The sequence below is a fragment of the Ochotona princeps genome, chromosome 27 (assembly GCF_030435755.1).
Source record: "Ochotona princeps isolate mOchPri1 chromosome 27, mOchPri1.hap1, whole genome shotgun sequence".
Taxonomy (NCBI): domain Eukaryota; kingdom Metazoa; phylum Chordata; class Mammalia; order Lagomorpha; family Ochotonidae; genus Ochotona; species Ochotona princeps.
In genome coordinates this window covers 15,428,423-15,448,376 of record NC_080858.1, presented here as the reverse complement: position 1 = coordinate 15,448,376, position 19,954 = coordinate 15,428,423, and the positions used below count along the sequence as shown (strand labels likewise).

General features: G+C 37.5%; 1 protein-coding gene across 3 annotated transcripts in view; it reads right to left on the bottom strand.

Annotated features, from left to right (window-relative positions):
* The window catches only part of EPS8 (epidermal growth factor receptor pathway substrate 8), a 154,180-nt gene that overhangs the window by 52,218 nt on the left and 82,008 nt on the right, over positions 1-19,954 (bottom strand). For all 3 annotated transcript variants that reach the window (XM_058655784.1, XM_058655785.1, XM_058655783.1), the window contains 2 exons: positions 6,793-6,862; positions 2,737-2,813 (listed from right to left, as the gene is read on the bottom strand). In XM_058655784.1, coding sequence (XP_058511767.1) covers positions 2,737-2,813; positions 6,793-6,848 — 133 coding nt within the window. In that variant the 5' untranslated portion in view covers positions 6,849-6,862. The remainder of the gene's footprint in view (positions 1-2,736; positions 2,814-6,792; positions 6,863-19,954) is intronic.

Genomic DNA, 19,954 nt, shown 5'->3' with positions numbered 1-19,954 from the left:
ACTAGGCCCTGCAGGGGACATCTGTACCATCCCAGAGGAAGGAGGTCAGAATAAATTGGATAACTACTCCAGTCAAATGATGACAGCAAATATCTGAGCAAATGGAGACTCAGGTCGACTACATCAGCCAATGGACATTGAAAGCGGTCCCTCATCCTGGGAACGGCAAGACTGACAACATTTCAGAACTATAAAAACCACTTGGGCAGAACCCTCAATGTGTGCATCACACTGGGACCCTGTGTTGATATCTGGTGGCCATTCCCCATCCCTGGTTAGTGGGGCAGCTGGGAGCCTGGGTATGGTTTCCTCCCCTTTTCCCCCTACCCTACCTTGAAACAGAAAGGAGAAATTGAAAATTTGGAAACAATGATCATACCCACTTTTCCCTAACCCTTGATCCACCCGTCTCTGATCAACTATGTTAACATCTTCTGAAATGAAATTTTAAAAAAGAAATGAAATGGAAAGAATTCTGCTAGAAAATAAAGAGGCTAAATCTATACACATAAGGGATCTACAAAAGCACATGAGAAATGAGTATTGACTAACAGTCCCTAAATGAAATGCTACTCTCATGAAACATTTTCCCAAATATGTGTTACAACGCTGTCAAAGATACTAGTGTTGCAGAGCTTTCTCATGCTGGCTTGGAAATTTCCTGTATAATAATGAATAAATGACAAAATAGAGTAATTAATAGTATTGCTTTTACAGACATATAAAATTATGCTTATTTATGGGATATATTATACAATACTTAAAGAGCATGATGAATCTTAGGCCTGAGACAAAAAGTGACCCTTCAATACTATTCCCTATATCCATGATCAGGTTATTACTTACATGTCCTCATACAAATGGACCACAGTATTATTATCAGGTATATTATATAGGTGCCAAAACTGAGGTTAATAGGCTAAATTAAGCATATTTAGTTAGAAGTGTCATGATTCACTACTGAGCCCTTTGCCTCCAAAATCTGCATTTAAGAGAAGCAGTTCATGCCGTTTTGCACCATATATGGGTTTTCCATAAAATTTCTGAAGACCTCCCCTTTGAATGCATGAATTTCAAAAAATTTTGTACCACTGTCCATGAACTTTGGGACGTGTTGTCCTATGATGGGTCCTATTATAACTATTATATAAGTATTTCTTAAACATATTCACCAAATCTACAAATAACAAATATCATAATTCAGTAAAATACTCAAGAAAATTGAGTATTACAATCAGCATTACAGAGTAATAAAGATGTATAAATGTATGATATTAAATCTATTTTATGAATTATGATATTTATGAAATTCTCAATTTGAGTTTAAAGCCTTTTCACTAAGAATAAGGACATTACAAGAGTCACACAACCTCACAACTGCTCATTGCTACAAAGCCAAGAGGTTGTAGATTTAGACAATATAAGAAGAAAAAATTCTACAACTGAGAAAATGTTTCTGGTTTCTACAACACAACGTTGAAGACAATATCAATGGTAGCAACAAAGCACTACTTTAAATGTTTTGTATGTATTAATTAATACCTCAATCCTTTGACTTATCCTACTACACAGAAGAGTAAAATGAAGTAGACAGGTGAATTAATCTGCCCAAGATCATTTAAATAATAAATTTAAAAACTGGATTTGAATCTAGGCAGTCTGATACCAGAACCTTTTCTATTAAACACACTGCTATCTTGGTTATTATTAGATGATAATAAAAAAGACCATGGCAATTGTATACAAATAAATGCCTTCTAAATATGCATGGTGTATTCAGGAGTCCTCAATTTCTTCTCTATTTTCTACTTTAAGTTTGAAACAATCTGTGTGTAAGTGAGATAATCTAGAGTGGGCACTGAAAGTAAGAAACAGTGTTAGGACCGCTATCTGAAAAGCTGAAAGGCTATACGGAGAAAGTTCTTTATGGAGAAAGTTCTCTGACTGTAATCCCACAATCAGTAGGAAGAATTACAACGATCCACAAACACATTACAAATCATTACTGGAAAACCCCGGGTAAACTACAGGTGTAATGTAATAGACACCCAAAAGAACTGCAATATGCTTTGCCTGTAGTTAGAAATCATATGACAAAAAAAAAAAAAAAAAGAAATTATATGACAGCAACCTAATTCTGTAGTGTTGGCAATATTTGTAAAAACCTTTCTTTTTTGTTGTTCTGGGGCTTCCAATTGAATGGGATGATATTCTGCCAGCTCTACCTTCAGGCCAGAGAAGTTCTCCCCAAGAAACTGTTGAAATTATCTGGGCAATAAGATGCTGGACTCTATGCTTGGTATATGGTTGCAATGAAAGAATCTTGACTTAATTTGAACTGTAATACTGCAACTAGGTGGAGGAATCCACCATGGGGGGAGGGCACGGGGAGGGGTGGGGGAATCCCAGAACCTATGAAATTGTGAAACATAATGCAACATAATTAATAAAAATAAATAAACACATAAATAAAAATTTCGACAATAAAAAAACTTCCTTTTTACTTTTAAACATCTTTTAAAAATTTTTAATACTTAACAGATGAGATACAATTCTAAGAACACAGTGACATATCCTTTGGTTGTTAAAAACTCTTCTTTAAAATCATCCATATCTAGTTATCAGCACATCCTTCCAAAGAATAAAAACTAAATCTAGATTCAAATTATGACCCACCTGGATACAATTTGTAAAAAGTTGTGAGAAACAGAAACGTACTCCATGAAATCTACCTACCATAAAGGGCCTTTGCGCTTGTTTTTGAACTGTGCTCTCGGTCCATTTGGGAATAGGTAGGTGATGAACCGTAGCCACTGTAATAAAAAGATGGTTATTGTGTTGAGTTATAGCCAAGGCAAGGAAGAAATGTTCAGAATTAGAAAACACAAATACCAGTAACCATCATCATGTTTTATACACACTCTGCCCTGGTAAGTGGTGAAGAGATGATAATACAAACCACCTAACCTCAGTGAAGTCTAAGGCTGTACAAATCAGCCTTCTCTCAAGTATCAAGTTGGAACTGGGGTCATGGGCAATGAATAAGATTGCAACTCTGTTAGAAGAGTGTGGGTTGGTCACATCCAAGCATGATCTAAGTAAGTTCCAAGGGATTTAAGACCATTATGAAATAACCACATTTTTAACAAATATTTGAAATACCATAAACCCAAATACTTTGGGATTAAATATGACCCATTTGATCCTATAAATTGCTTGTTACTAATATGCTATATGAAGTAAACACTGGTTTATTTGAGTCTTATGTATTTATTCAGTATGTATTTATTAAGCTCCCAAACCTGGGAGAGTAAGGAGTTAAGAGAGGGGAAGTAAGTAAAACAGTTACTACAGGATATGATACCTGGGAAAATCAATGTATGTCACAGGTAAGACCCAACAAGGAGTAAATTTTTTCAAGTTTTCCAAGACTTTACTAAAGTGAATCTATAAAGAATGTAAAGACACTCAGTAGACAGGTAGAGAACCAAGTAAGGAGAAAATACATGGAATGGATTTAAGAGTAGCGAAGTGCTTTTCAGAAAGTCTACTGAACGGCAAGTGCTTAGTGGGGGAGGTACTGGAACCTTTGCTGGCCTGGGGACGGCTGGCTGCCCCCCAGGGCTAGGGGCGGCCCTGGGGGAGCGCCTCAGCCAGGCCGGACCCGAGAACGAGGACCCAGCATGCCAAGACCACCGCCGCAAGGCAGTGAGGGGGTCCCTGGCTTTGGGCGGCCAGTGCACCAAATGGTGCCAGGCTCTGCCAGCTGGTTGCCCGGCGGCGAGCTACGGAGTTTTTACGATCAGAAAAAGCTGCCCAGGGGCACTCTTGAATAAGGCCAGCCTTTGTGTATGTCAGAGATGAATCCTGGTGATTCCCAGCAATAGTAAACATAAACACTAGGACAAGAGTGGGACTGAGACATGAAGGTTTGAATGAGAGTACCCATAAGAACTATTAGAACCAGATTGAGTTACCAACCAAACCAAGACCCAGAAGCTCGAGTGGCCTAGTAGGAAAATAGTGGGCATCTTCCTCCTAGGTAACTACCCCTCTGATGAACACGAAACCAAAATAGGGGTGGGATTGCTAAACAGAAACGCATATGCCAGTATTTATCTGGGCTGGGTAGAGGGCTGGTCGGGTCGAGTTGGGCTTCAAAATGCATCAATAACTTCCAGAGTTTAATGAGAGGCAGGACAGACCAAACAAGACTGCAGTAATGTTTTTATGTCAGTCTGATTGCTCCCAAATAATCTCTTTCCACTAGTAGAATTCATCACGTGCTCATGAAGCAGACGATGGCATCATTTTTCCCAAAAGACTTCTGTGTTTCCTTTTAATTAAGCATGTGTTGGTTACTCAGAGGCACATTATTTTATCAGGGTGCTATACTCTGTTGTTGATGTTGTTGTTGTTGTGATTGATGTGGCTGTTATGAAATGATGTCAATCCAGAAAACAGTAATATTATTTCAACCCCAAACAGCCTGTATCTCATGCAATAAGATATTGTGAAGTAACCAGTGAACCAATAATCGATTGAGTCAGATTGCTTATGATCTACATCAAGAAGTGTAAAACCTAATGAACTTGTAAGGCCCCATGATACTTGGAAATGGGAGGGGAGAGCGGAGCAATCTTACATCACCCCAGTAGGTGTGAGGAAGAAGGGAGAAGTATAACCCATCAGGAGCATAACTGGTAACTCATAGACAGCAGACTTGAGTCAGCATTAGACAATAGCAAAACTACAAAGACATGTGGGGGGAATCAGGAGCAATCCTAACAACCTCTTAACAGGAGGTCATACACATAGAGCAGGGGGGGACCCCAGAGTGGAGCAGGGGGACAGGAGGAGGCTTGTATCCCAACCCTGAAGACTCCTGGAGCCTCACCAACGACTTTCAGTACGACCACCGAGGACTACATCCCTACTGCCAAGGAGACCACGGGGGAAAAGGAGTGCCTTCATAGGCTAAGAACTCTGAGGTCACCCATTCCCATTTGGACCTACAATGTGGGATGGAAGAAGCCCAATTCCTGCCTTGCAGGATCCAGGGTCATCGGAATGACAACCAGGATCCCTGAGCAGTCCGCAGAAACAGAAGAACAGTAAACTTCCTTCGGAACTAGGGAGGGAAGCTTTCTCTGGCCCTTGCCTGCTTCCAACTTTGGGTCCCCACCCTCTTTTGTAAGGACCATCAGGATTGCTCCAGAAACCCCTCATAACAAACAAACATATGAACAAACAAACTAGAATAGATAGACAGAGAACAACTAGGAAGGCTTGGAAACAGACAGGAAGCGGCCAGCCGGGATGCACTTATAACTCACTGGGTGGGACACAAAGATCAGTTACTCCTCTCTGGGGTGTTGAAGATTTCTCTGCACACCCCTCCCAAAAATGTTCACCTAAACTGTTGACATTTGTCCTGTTAAAGTTATAGAGTTAGACTACCCAAAAACAACCAGGTTTAGCAAAATCATGCTTCAATGCTATAAAATGCTAAATACTAACATTGAAATAGACAAGAGACAGCTGGATAGCAATCTATAGCCATTTTAAGGTATATAGAACATGGCTGAATATTAACCAAAATTGAAATGTCTATGAGGAAGTCACAGGTTTCAGTCGAGAACCTGCATTTCCCCAGTAACATACTGGTTAATCAATACCATGTCAATTAATGCCATAATGTTGTAAATGGTTGTAAATATTATGTTGGGTTTTTTACTTGATTGGGATGATACTCTGCTGGTTCTACCTTCAGACCAGAGATGGTCTCACCAAGAAGCCATTGAACTTACCAGGACAATAAGATGCTGGACTTTATGATTGGTCAAAACCTCCAATGAAAGAATCTCAACTGAATTTGAACTATGGAAATGCAACAAGGTGGAGCAATCCGCCGTGGGGGGAAGGGGAAGGGTTTGGGGAGGGGCGGGGGGAATTCCAGTGCATAAAAAAAAAAATGTGTCACATAATGCAATGAAATCAATCAATAAATAAATTAATAAAAAAAGAGTTAATGAATGTAGCAAAGGCAGCTGGACTGAAGGCTTTTACATCACATTTGAGAACTAGAAATTCATTCTCTCTAGGTAGTATGCATTAAGTGTTATGAAATGTAATCCTCCTCAAATGTCAATATAGTTTGAGTAACAATAATAGAAAGCTCAAGAAAAGCTCAAAGTTCTGAAATGGAGCATCAATTTAACTTTGAAAAATAATTATGATAAAAACATCAGAATGAAATATTTCTCAATTATGAGATCTCTAACACCACATAATTACTTTATCATTTTATTCTTCACAAACACAGTAAACCTTTAATGAAAACATGTTAGTAATAAAAAAGATAGTATCTTAATGAGAAATAAACTAGATTAAGAAATGAAACATTTTCATTTAAAATACAAAACAAGGTGCAGGCATTTAATATGGCAACAAATACATTGCTTAGTTACCAATATTCCATATCCAAGTGTGGGGGTTCAAATTACAACTCCACCTCTGATTATAGTTCCCATTAATGTGCAGGATGGGAGGCAAAGCTGTTAGTTCAAGTACATGGGTCCCTGCCACTCACAATGGAGACCCAGACAGAGTTTCAGGCTCCTGGTTTTGGACCCAGTCTAGCTATTATGAGTATCTGGGGGACAAATATGAATCTCCCTCTCTGCCATTCAAATAAATAAATAAATAAATGCCATTCAAATAATTAGTAATTAAAACTGCCCATTCAAATCCCCCTCCCCAAAGAAAATAAATATGAATCTTTCAACTTACTTTACTGGCGTTGAGTACATTCCGTAACCACTGGGATTAGAAATATGACCATTCATCGTGTCTTTCACTCCTGTGTTGGAAAAAAAAAATAAAAGTGCACAGATTAAAGGCAATAAAAGCATCAGGTACTTTAGCCTCAAGTTATTCATTCTACACGTATCTGCCCCTTGCAGCCATGGTACTAGAGATTAACTGATAAAAGATCTCCACTCTCAGAGAAGTCAGGATCCAGAGGCAGAAGCGGACATGAAAACAAAAACACAAACGGTATTGAATGTGAATACACTAGCATTTCAACTAAACTTAGCAGAGGAAAAGGAAGGTCCAAAAGCCGTCCTGAGTCTTCTAAGTCTACAAATATCATTCATGCACGTGGCCTGCTCAAACTCCTTAGTGTCAACTTGGAGATAACTTTTTATTATTTTAATTTAAAAAAGAGAGAGACTAATTGCATTTGGAAACTTGGAAAGTAGAGAAAAGCACTAAGGAAAAAAATACTACCCAGAGCCCTATCACTTAAAGATGTCATTTGAAAGTCCCATCATCAAGTGCTTTCTGGTCATTCTTTCTGCACATACTTTTCCTTCCTTCCTCCACCCCTTCTTTTATTTTCCCATGTCTTCAAATGACATCTGGCAACATCATATAAACACATGTTTGAATACAACTTTTTTCCAACAAAGTGCTCATTTTGTCATTTCTCTTTTCTTAAGAAATAACCTCACAAATCAACTCTGATACTTCAGAAAACATTTTAAAAATCTGCTTTACAAATGGACAAAGTCACTTCAAACAAATGAAAACAAGTGAAACTTTCTACCAAGTGAAATAGCTTTCCCTTTTTTCTTCTAGACAATAGCTACATCTGGATTATTTCTATTTACTCCAGGATATTTGGCCTTCTCTGAATTCTGTGCTACTCAATTATTCTGAATCTCATCTCAGTTTCCTAACTTTTATCTTTGTATACACATTAGAGTGCCATGTCCTCTCAATGACTAAGAGTTAGGCAGAAGGTGCCCCAGATTTACGATAAGAGCAAACTACCATAGAAGCGCTAACCACCATAGCAAGACTATTATGTGGTTCTGTGAAAACTACTAGGACTACTAACATGAACCAGACTTTGTTCCAACTATAGGCCCAACTGTCTGGTGGAGAAAAATAGGCATATAATTAATAAACATAAAAGTATAAACTTCACTATTACAAAGGGAAAATTCAGGGTGACAAAGGGGTAGACAATGAAGAAATTTAATTCCGATTGGGAAGGCAAAGAAAACCTCCATAAAGGCATTTTATTTGAGACCTGATTATTTCTTACTTCAGCTTTCAATGTGCTCAGGAAAGTTTTTATTGACTAAATTGTAGCTTCAGAAACTCTCTATTTCTTCATAAACAATTCTTTTCAAAATACTCACAATTTTCATTTACTTAAATTATTTCCCGACTCTTTGCTAGACTATTAGCTCTAAAGGAATGGATGTTTGACAACTGTGTTCCTTAAGAAATAAGAAGGGGGGCAAGTGTTTGGGACAGAGAGTTAAAGTTACCAGTTGAGACGCCCATTACTAGTCGAGATGTGTATCACAGTTGTGAGCCCTGACAACCCTGCTTCCAATCCAGCTTCCTCCTGATGCACCTGAGAAGGCAACAGGTGAGAGCAGGCAATGGGAAGAGGTTGATGGTGTCCCTTGGGGGAGTGATCCAGTGAACTGAAGATTCTCTCCTCCCAACTGCTTATATGTCCCTTTTCAATCCTTCCTCTCTCCCCTCCATGCTCCCCCTTTCTCTCTTTTCTAAAAAAAAAAAAAAAATGCATCAAGAATAGAATTGTTGTCCATAGCACATGTTTCAGAATCACAGGGCAGCAAACGTCTCCATCCTCAAACAACTGACTGTATTCTTAGAGATCAAATTAATTCAAATGAGGCATATATAGAAAAGTCCTAATACACATGGATGTGCTTGAAATTCAACACAGGCTGAGACAAGTGAAAAGCCCTGCAGATCATCACAGCCCCTTGACCTAGTTCTGAAAACATAATGTACAATGGTTCTCTAAACATTCAGGCTCAATTAAGCTTTTCTACTAGTGCTGTGCCTAATTATCCGCTACTTAAAAGCAAATTCCTAAATTAAAAAGCCAGAAAATACTGACTTCTATTCTGCAGCTATAAATGTATGTTTACATTACATATCTCTATTCTTCTTTTGTTGTTTCCATGCAACAATCTGGATTTAGGAGTGGGATGACCTGATATGTCAGTGCTTACTGATTTCCACAGTAGAAATATTTCCACCACGGCTGATTTCAAGTCAGCAGTAGTTTAACAGCAGTTCACAAACTCCCTAAACATTTCACAATGAGCTCTCATATATCCATAGGAGTGTACCATTGCTACATCCTAGAATTGAGGCCAAGACAAGAGGCCTGAAATAACATTGTTGATGGAGAACTAATAGGCTTAGGATTCAAGCACTTAGGATTAGAGACTGGAATTCAAACACTATTTCTGACTGTGTACAGCCTAGGAAATTTAAGCCTCTGATTCAATCCTCTCATCAGTAAACCAGAGGTAAACTCTATGGTAAGCTCACATGGCTAGTGCAAAGATCAAGGGGGCAGACAGGGAAATTTTGTCCAAAGATAACCACCATACAAAAAATGTGTTCTTGTTGTGGTTAACAAAGTGGTTCGTTCAGTATAAATGTTAAAATTCCCAGGCTTTGCATGGATTTTGATCTGGTTTGCATTTCAAAGTCACGACAGCTGGTTTTCATGAAAAATAATAATCACAGCATTTCATCTTTTCATGTTTAATTTTACATGACAGTCAAATAAACACATGGTTTGTGTTTAGAGTTTAAAAAGCGACCCGTTAGAATATAAGAACCTTAGAAACGTGATTAGAAAATGTCAAATTGCTAAATTGATTTTTAAACATAAAAACTTTCCTCACTTGTCACAATGGCTCATGCGGCAATATGGAGGCTTTCAAATAGTTAAACAGATAACCATTACCATAAACATCTTGCAAAAGAAACAAATGTTCACCTTTTTTTCTTAGACTTTTAAAAGACTGCTACAATTTATATCTATAAGGATTATAGATATGATTTAAAAAATAATCAATCCTCAATGAAAAATTACGTGCTTTATTTTCCCAAACTGTTAAAGCAATTTAAAAATGAGACCAAGTCTTCTTTAGTAGTTTAAGGACTCATATGCAGTTAATTACACTCAATTAACTACTTAATTAATCAAGACTATACAATAAAACCATAATTGCTCCAACTGTTTGAGTTGAAGTAGCAGCACTTAGGCTTCTTATGGAGCCTGGAGCAGTAGCATAGCATCCTAACCATAAGCCTGCAATGTTGGCATCCCAAATGGGCATTGGTTCATGTCCTGGGTGTTCTACCTCTGATCCAGCTCCATGCTCATGGAATGGGATCTAAGCAGAAGATGGCCCAAAGCCTTGGGATCTGGAACCCACGTGGGAGACCCAGAGGAAGCTCCTGGCTCTTGGCTTTGGATTGGCAAGGCTCCAGCCATTGTAGCCATTTAGGGAGTGAACCAGTGGATGGAAGATCTCTCTGTCTCTCCTTCTCTCTGTAAATCTGCCTTTCCAACAGAAATAAGTAAATCTTAAAAAAAAAAAAAAAAAAGACTTCTTATAAGCCAGGGTCACAATTTTCTTCCTACTTTCCACATATAACATTATTTGGCAATTATAAGGAAAAAATTGAAAAAATTTAAGACCTAAGTTAAACACATCAAAAATTTTAAACTCTGACATTTTCAAAGAAAAAGAAATAAAATATGAGCAATCACTGTAGGAAGAGAAAATAAGGGTACCATAAGATTAAACCAGCAACTTAAATTAGTACCAGAAATTTTTAGATTTCCAAATATAAGTAATTCGAATTTCAGAATGTCTTGTCTTTGCTTTTGTTTGCATCTGATATTAATTTTTCACAGTGATGACTGAACACCTAGTCATGATTGAACTGCTTCACAATTCAATACACAGTAACAACACTGGGAGTTTTGTGTGGATCATTGTACACTTATATTTCATAGGATGATTTTCAACTGGGTTTCTCTGATGTGTTTCTCATGACTGTCCTGGATTTACATGTGTGGTGAAAGAAGTCTGCAGAAATAATCTCTTTCCCTTTCGCCATACCTAGATATGTGCTAGTAGCATGACTTAGCCTAGGATTTTCACAGTCACTGACTAGGGTAAGAAGTGTAATGTCACCCTTTGGCACTGACACCAAGTCACTTAATCACAGGCCATGCTTATGGGATAGTTAAGCTCCAACTCATTAACTGGGTGTCCCTGCAAACATTATTTAGAATTTTGTTGTATGACAGACTTGTCTATTCTCCAGCATGTATTTATTGATTCTGTGTAGGGCCTATTTGTTTCCCTCTTAAATGGAGAATTCCTAGAGACTCAAATTCATCAAATTCTTTTTTTTTAAGATTTATTATTATTGGAAAGCCGGATATACAGAGAGGAGGAGAGACAGAGAGGAAGATCTTCCATCCGATGATTCACTCCCCAAGTGAGCCGCAACGGGCCGGTGCGCGCCGATCCGAAGCCAGGAATCAGGAACCTCTTCAGGGTCTCCCACACGGGTGCAGGGTCCCAAAGCTTTGGGCCGTCCTCGACTGCCTTCCCAGGCCACAAGCAGGGAGCTGGATGGGAAGTGGAGCTGCCGGGATTAGAACCGGCACCCATATGGGATCCCAGCACGTTCAAGGAGAGGACTTTAGCCGCTAGGCCACGCCGCTGGGCCCAAATTCAATGAATTTTCAAAGAAATTCAATGAATTTTCCTCCATAAAACTCTTTTTTTTTTTCAGTGACTCAGACAAGAACTGAGCTACACGGCATTCCGGTGAAAGGTGAAAAATACTGGTTAATAAAAAGCAGCAACTGGAGAAATGAGGGCATAGCGAGATCCAGTACTTAAAAAGGATGTTGGCGAACACCACGAAAAGTTGATCAGAATTTTAAAATCTAAACTCAAGCAAAGAAGGTAGGATTGCCCCAGAAGCACGGTGATTGGGTACCAATTCTTAAAGAGGCAAAAGTATTCACTGTGGGAATTTTCTCCCAGGATAAAAAAATAAATAAAAGCAGAACTTGCTGCCAGTCTAGCTCTCCATTAAACAGATTTCAGGGGGTGAAATTTTAAAATTTATTATGGAGAAATTTGCTATACCCTCCCTACCCCATACCAGAAGTTTTTTTTCATATTTCTCTCTCTCTCTCTGTTTTTTGTTTTTGTTTTTGTTTTGCTTTGTTTTTGTTTTTGTTTTGTAAATCAGCCTTGAGAGAGAGTATTCACTGATATTCTAAGAACCACAGTGAATGGGAAGGTTCCAAATTAAGTTTGTACCATTGAGCAGAACACTAAAAACTCACTGAGAATATTAAGAGCACGTATATTTTTATTGCTAGACATTCATTTTCCACACTAGCATTTTATACTAACATACTAGAAGGTAACCTACTTGACAAAGGAAAATAAATCAATGGTAACCAAAGCTTGACATAACCTGACAGGGCTAAAAAAGAGAGAGAAACCAGCTCTAGAAGCAGCCTTATGAGACTGAGACTTGTGAATTCAAATGGCATTCTGACAGATTAGAAGGCTTCTAAAAATAGTAAATCGTAAAACAGCACAGGTACAGTTATATGAGTTCAAGCCCACAGATGAGATAAAACTTGTTAATGTTTAACCACCCAGTTCACCACATGACTACCTTTTCTTCATTACTTAGAGCAAAGGACACTAAACGGTAAACAGTATTCAACAGGTGACTCATTGAGTTGTTACTTGAGCTTCTTAAGAGGATGGATGTTTCACAAAATGTACAAAATATATACAAGTGGTTACAACCCACAAAGCGAGTACCTTCAAATAACTAATATACTGAATACACTCTATTTTACTGAATCATAAATAGATTCCCCTAAGGCTACAACATGGAAAAAGTCATTAAACCAAAGAGGCCTTTTTAAAAAGAAAATGGAATTTTATCCTTCAAAAGAGGTAAAATAAAGCTTTCTAATGCAATATAATGCACCCATTTAGGCCATCTCACAACTACTTCTGACTTATTTTATTAAAAATGTTATTTCTTACCTCCACTTTGTTCCCTATATGCAATAACTACTCAATCATTGATTATTGTGATAAGAGGACAGAGAAGTATTACATGTGATCAAAAACAATTTGTAGTTTCCTTTTGCTCTACTTCACCAAAATATGGTTGTCTGGGTTTAGGTTCTAACATAAGGACTACACAGGGGCAGGGTTGCTCAAACAGAATGCTTTGTAAACTCCTTTAGGTATGATTGCATACAACCATCCTAACTTTACAAGTCTGTGGAAAATCCATAATTAGGTAGGTGAGGTCAAACTCATAAGTCTTTCTGATGAGCTCCTTCTTCTTATGACTCTGTACCCTTTAACAGCTGAATCCCAAAGATAAAGATGCACTCTTTTCAAAACACTATTTTTCAGTTATTGTCAAGAAATGAGGCAGTTTTAACATGCTATTAGAAAGTGATGTAATGAAGAGTCAAAACATAACAAAACCCACTCCAGTAACTGTCTACAGTTGGCTGAATTAAAAAATAACAGATTGTCAGTGGGCAATGCTAATAACACACACATTTCTGACAGCTCATCCAACTCATAGAAAACTTAAAATGACCAAAACTTTCCTTGATAACATTCCTATCTTATGGAGAACTTTTAGGGAAATGGTAAAATATCTTTGGAAACATGCACTATGGTGGGAGAGACACACAGCTGAAGGGTCATGCACAGTGCAACAGGGCAAACCCAAACACAGAATACAAAGTGACAGCTCTGGCTGAGAAGGAAAAAGTAGGTACGGGAGAAAGTCCACCTGAAGAGGCTACAAGATGTGAGCAGAGTGGTATTCAGAAGAGAGATGTGCAAAGACAAGACAGGATTCTGTACCTAGAATCCCCCAAAGTTTGGAGTGATTGAAGAATAGCTAACTTGGGAGGTGGTAATAAGGTAATGAGGCACGATGCTGGAAGTGAAGGGAGAATCTGCATCAAAAAGAGCAAATGCGTCTTCTGTCAAATCTTTGTCAGACTATTAGTGTTTAACTCGGTGCACTTGTGTAAATGCTATTCACAGTAAACTAAGATTGCATTGGCATTCGTGGACAAGCTTCTGTCTTGTTTTCATTAACAGCCATCATCCTCCAACTCTCAAACCTTCCCGTGTAGCCATAATTTCAATGCTTTACTACTGACCCAAAGTGAAACTTCCTTTAGTACATTTAAAGATGATCTATTTTATTGTTGTTCTGTGATGTGTTTCTTGGTGAGGGCCTTCCCCCAGAACACCAAATTTCCTTGCTCTGATCTCAGGAGATTAATCTCAAGGTCGGCTCTGTGACTTTTTGGTGGAATCCAAATTTGCCATCTACCTTTGCATTCCATTCATCTTTCTCCTTACTTCCTGTGTCCCAACTCTGACTTCCATGTTCTTGTTTTCTTATTTTGATGGAACACATACTTCAAGAACTTCCTGATAAGGAATATAAGAATGATAGATTTTTAAAGGCTTACATGACTGAAAACAAGTTTTATTCTACCTTTGTATGCGACTGTTTTAGTTGTAAATAATAGATTGGAAATTTTTTTGCAGAAATTTGAAGCCATTGCTGTTCTGTCTCCAGAGTCATTGCTGAATGTCAGGTAGTTATCGTGATTCTCAATCTTTATATATTCTGAAATCTTCATTCATTTTCCCTATTTTTGCCAATTTGTTTTCTCTATGTTTTGAATTCTGAATTATATCCGATTTCTGGTGTAGAACAATATAAACATGATCAGAAACTGTAGAGGGTGGGTATTTTATGTAGTTGTTAGGACTCTGCTTGGACCATCCACATCTATACTTGTGTGCCTGTACTGCTGAACTTCTGATGTTGGTGTTGTAGGAGCAGCGCTAGGACGGGTCTTCAGCCATAATGACTCAGGTGTGCATTTTGTCTTGGTGAGATGTGACAGATTCTTCAGGACTATCACAGCTCTCTTCTCTGCCATCACGTCATTACTTCTCTTTGCCAGGTTCGGAGAGCTTGGCCATCTTTTGTGTTACAGCTTCTCTTCTAGGCCAGGTTCTTTGTCTCATGACCATGAAGAACGAGACACAAAGATAAGGATGAAGTAAACAGGGCTTCCCGGTGCCCAGGAGGCCTGCTGCATAGAGGGATGCCTCTCACCGCTTTCCTGTATTACTAAAGAACAAAACTTCTCTGATTGGGTAAGGTGTATGTTAATGAGCTGTTCCACATGTACCAATCAGAGATCTGATGCTGGATAGCCTGGACAGTAGAGAAATCTGCAGAGTGCTCAATCAGGTCCATTACACATAAGCAACAACATCTCAAGATTATTTGAAGGCAGGAGAGCAATGGTATCTTCTATCCAAATGCTCCCCAAATGCCTACAACAGCCAGGACTGAGCTAGGCTGGAATCAAGAGCATGGAACACAATCCAGGTCTCCCATATGAGTGGCAGGGACTCCTGTACTTAATCCAACACTACTTCCTCCCAGGGTGGGCATTAGCAGGAAACTGCACAAGAAGTGGAGGAGCAGGGGTTCAAACCAGGCACTCCAATACGGGATCCCAAGCAGCATCTTTATCACTATTCCAAAGGTCTACCCAGTTTCTACCTTTTTAAAATCCTGTTGCTATTATTTATTCTGGGGGATAAAATGGAATGCATGTTCTCAGTGTGCCTAAACATACGTGCATTTTTCTGTATTACAGTCTGCTTAACAGCTGTTTGTTCATGAAAAATTCAAGTCACCTCTGATGTGAACTTGAGAGGTTCATAAACTCTGAAATATGAGTACAAGTTTATACTAACAATAAAGGTACCAAGCGACCAGAGTGAAAGTCACACACAAAAAGAAGGAAATTTATATTAGATAAAGTCAGCTGATATTGTGGTAGTGTATGTTTCAGTACCTCTTGTTATCACAACAACATATGTTATTTTCCAATCCAAGAAGAGAAACAACGTTATTGGGCACGGAAGTGAGACACTATCCTCAACTCAGTTAGGTATTATTGTGCATGGAAAGAAAATCTTTTGATTTAATTGCTGATGAATTGCTTCCTTTCTACAGGAGTTTACAGATTTACAGTCATAAAAATTAAAAGATGAATAAAAGCTAAATCCAATTGGCTATCTCCAACTAAGACCATTAAATTTCATATTTAAAATACAGTAAATGCAACTTTTAATTATAGCTAATACTGATTGTGAAAAATATCTGCTAAAAAGAAATTCTCAAAAAAAAAAACGCAGTAAAGTTTCTCATAACCATGAAATTATCTCATTAACTAGGATAAATTAAGACATGATAAAATCACTACTGTAAGCATTTTAGTTTGTCAGTCACTGTGCAAAGTACTTGATATGTGTATTATCTTACTTCATTCTTCCCAGATTAGAGAAATTATAAGAGCTTCTTATCATATAATGAGCAATCTTGGACTTAGAAAAGTTTTAGGTAAAGATAAATTGACCATGATTTTGACAGCCAACATGTATGTACCATAGTTAATATTTGACAAGTTGAGGTTTAAATCACTATTATATATTTGGTAAATTAATGATAAATCCATAATTGTGAATTGGGCTGAGGTAATGTCAATCCTAAAGAAATAAAAGTCAAATTTAGCTTTGAAAATGACTATGGAAGCAAGATTTGTTGACTGCTATCAGCCAACTAAAATGCCAATTCATTTATTAATTCACTTATACAACAAGTACCTTCTATGTAACCACTAAGTGCCCTTCAACTGCTCTAGACAAATACTTCCCAATGCAACATTTTTCCATGATGGAAATGTACCAATCAGTACAACAGAGAGACTGAATTTTAAATTTTACTACATTAAACCATTAGTTTAAATGTACATAGCCATATACAGCTAAATGCTACCATACTGACCAGAACAGTTCTATGTACTGAATGCCCAGTTCATTAAAGACATAGCTCTTACCATCACAGAGCTTACAATCTGAAGGAAGAGCAACATCAAACTAATATAACTAACATCTGTTAACTGAATAGGAAAACACAGGATGGTACTTACAAAGATACAAATTCTGAGTGGGTCAACTTTAGTTATGAACTTCAACAAGAATGGGCTGACAGATTCACTCTAAATGCTCTCTCAAGATTTACCCATTTTAATTCAAGGATAAATAGTGAAAACAAAGCATTTATGCATTTGCGGAAAGTGTTTTCAATGCTTTGAGACTAGAACAAATAAAGAACTTTCTTGAAAATTATTGTGAGCAACAATGCTGTTATTTGATCATATTTGGGGTAATAGTCTGAATAGAAACGAAATAAAATAAAGACGGAAATCAGAAAAACAACTCAACTTCTGCATCATTTGACCAGAAATGAAACTTTTCTACTTTTACAGAGGCATGTCCACCTTGGGTCCAATGCATAGAACAATCACACCCCCTAGAAATAATACAGATTTGCCAACAACTGGATTACTATATGCAATCACCTGGAATTGAAACAAAGCAAAAACACAGCAATCTATCATGAATTACTAGGTGAAAAAGAATGTTTGGATATTTAGAGGAAGAGACAATCACCAAAACCTTCCGACTCCTAAACTGAGTGTGAATTTTATCAGGCAATTTCAAGGAGGATCTGCTACAGTATTGAGGTGAGAAGAAGGAGGAGGTTTAAGGATGGAATCCTAACAAGGATTGATAATTTCATGTTAGTATTTCTTTCCTTCCAATTTAACGGTTCCTATCTAGAGCAACTAGAAAAACAGTGTATCATCTGAAACTTGGATAGAAAGTATTTTTGGTTTTCACTAAATGTACTGACCAAGTCAATATGTTGAATTTTTCCAAGTGACACCATCAAATCACTGCCAGTTCTTAATGAAATCAGTTGATAAAACTGCTGTCTTCCATCTTAAGCCAGATTTTACAGATTCAATACAGTTAGGAAACTAAACACTACTGCTACTGCTAATAGTCATGAGAAGAAAATGAGAAAAGGAAGAACAGTGGTAACTAAAGTTCAAATAAAGTATTTGTATATGTTATTTTCTTTTCACTGTCATGATGATGTTATGAAGTAGGAATTATTCTACTCTTGCTTTACAGATGACTTAAGCTAGGTACAAAGTTTAACTGCATACCCAGTGTCAAAGAAGCAATAAGCAGTAAATGTGGAATAAAATTTAACCACTCTGTCACATAAAAACATTGAATAAAGTTTTTTTAACCCCAAATCACATGGTCACATAGTATTTTAAAGGAAGTACACAATTTTTTCTCTTTTGTTATATGAAACCTCATATAAATTTAGAAAAACAACTGATATGTTAACTTAATAAGTAAATGAATAAAAAAATCTAGGTTCTAGAAACTTATCAAAGAAAGGCATAAGAAAGGCAGTAGTATGAGAAATAGTATAAATATACATGCGAAAGTACCTGAATTAGAAAGTAGACCCTGGAGATTCAAAAGGCTCATAAAATTCTAAGAGTGTGTGATGTTGTCTTGACTTCACTCACAAAGTTCATGCCCATCACAGAATATTTCTCTGATGAAACATTTTTCCAATTCCATAATAGCAATCAGGGAAAAAACAGATATAACTTTTATATGCTGCTTTAGGGCAACATGTGTTTTATAAAGCATAGGGAAATATGAATGATTATGAAAGAAATGCATATATATTAAAACAATTCCACTTTGGGGTGCCCCCCTGCTCTATGCGTATGACCTCCTGTTGAGAGGTTGTTAGGATTACTCCTGATTCCCCCATATGTCTTTGTAGTTTTGCTATTGTCTAATGCTAATTCGAGTCTGTTGTCTATGAGTTACCAGTTATGATCCTGATAGGTTATATTTCCCATCTTCCTCACACCTTCTAGGGTGATGTAACATTTCTCTGCTCTCCCTCCCCATTTCCAAGTATCATGGGGCCTTACAAGTACATTAGGTTTTACATTTCTTTGATGTAGATCATAAGCAATCTGACTCATATCATTGGTTACTTCACAATATCTTATTACATGAATTCAGGCTGTTTGGGGTTGAAATAATATTACTGTTTTTCGAATTGACATCATTTCATAACAGCCACATCGAGCACAACAACAACAAAAACAACCAGAGATGGTCTCACCAAGAAACCATTGAACTTACCAGGACAATAAGATGCTGAACTTTATGCTTGGTAAATACCTCCAATGAAAGAATGTCAACTGAATTTGAACTATGGAAATGCAACAAGATGAAGCAATCCACCGTGGGGGGAGGGTTTTGGGAGGGGTGGGGGAAACCCAGTGCATAAAAAAATGTATCACATAATGCAATGTAATTAGTTTTAAAAAAAAGGAAATGCAATAAAAATACATGTTAAAAAAAAGAAAGAAAAATAATAAAAAAAATAGATAGGGAAAGGATGCTTAATCTGCTGCAGGTGGTGACTTAACTTGTGACACCACAGTGTCACTTCACCTTTAGACCTTTCAAATAAATAAAAACAGTTAAAAATGTTAAAAAAAATTCATGAAATTGTTCAATAGAGATAAAATAAATGTTAACAATTTCCTGAAATCTTTCTGAAAAACGTTTGTGGATATTATTTGACAAAATAAAGGTGCTTATTTCTGATCTTCTTGTAAGAACAGAATGGAAGGCTGTTATAAAAGCAGGAAAACTTCAGCATTTGCAGTATCTCTGGCTTCTAACAAAAACCACTCCAGGAAAAGAGCAAGCAGGTTCAGCTACTCTCCCAACCCCCTCTCTAACTCACCCTTATCCATACAGTAAATAGACACTGCCCTCCTGCCTCTCCATCCTGATCTCATTGCAAGCCAACTTTTTTATTTTTCCCAAAGGTGGTGGAAATGGAAGTCCTTATCTAACTATATCCTCTTGTCTTTCCAACTGAGCCCTCTCTCTGTAGTTCAGCAACAATCCTATCCAAACCAAATTATTCTTGCTGTGAGTGTGAGGAAACAACACTGTTGAATTTGCCACTGTGAATGCCCCAGACAACAGCTGAACTGAGTTTG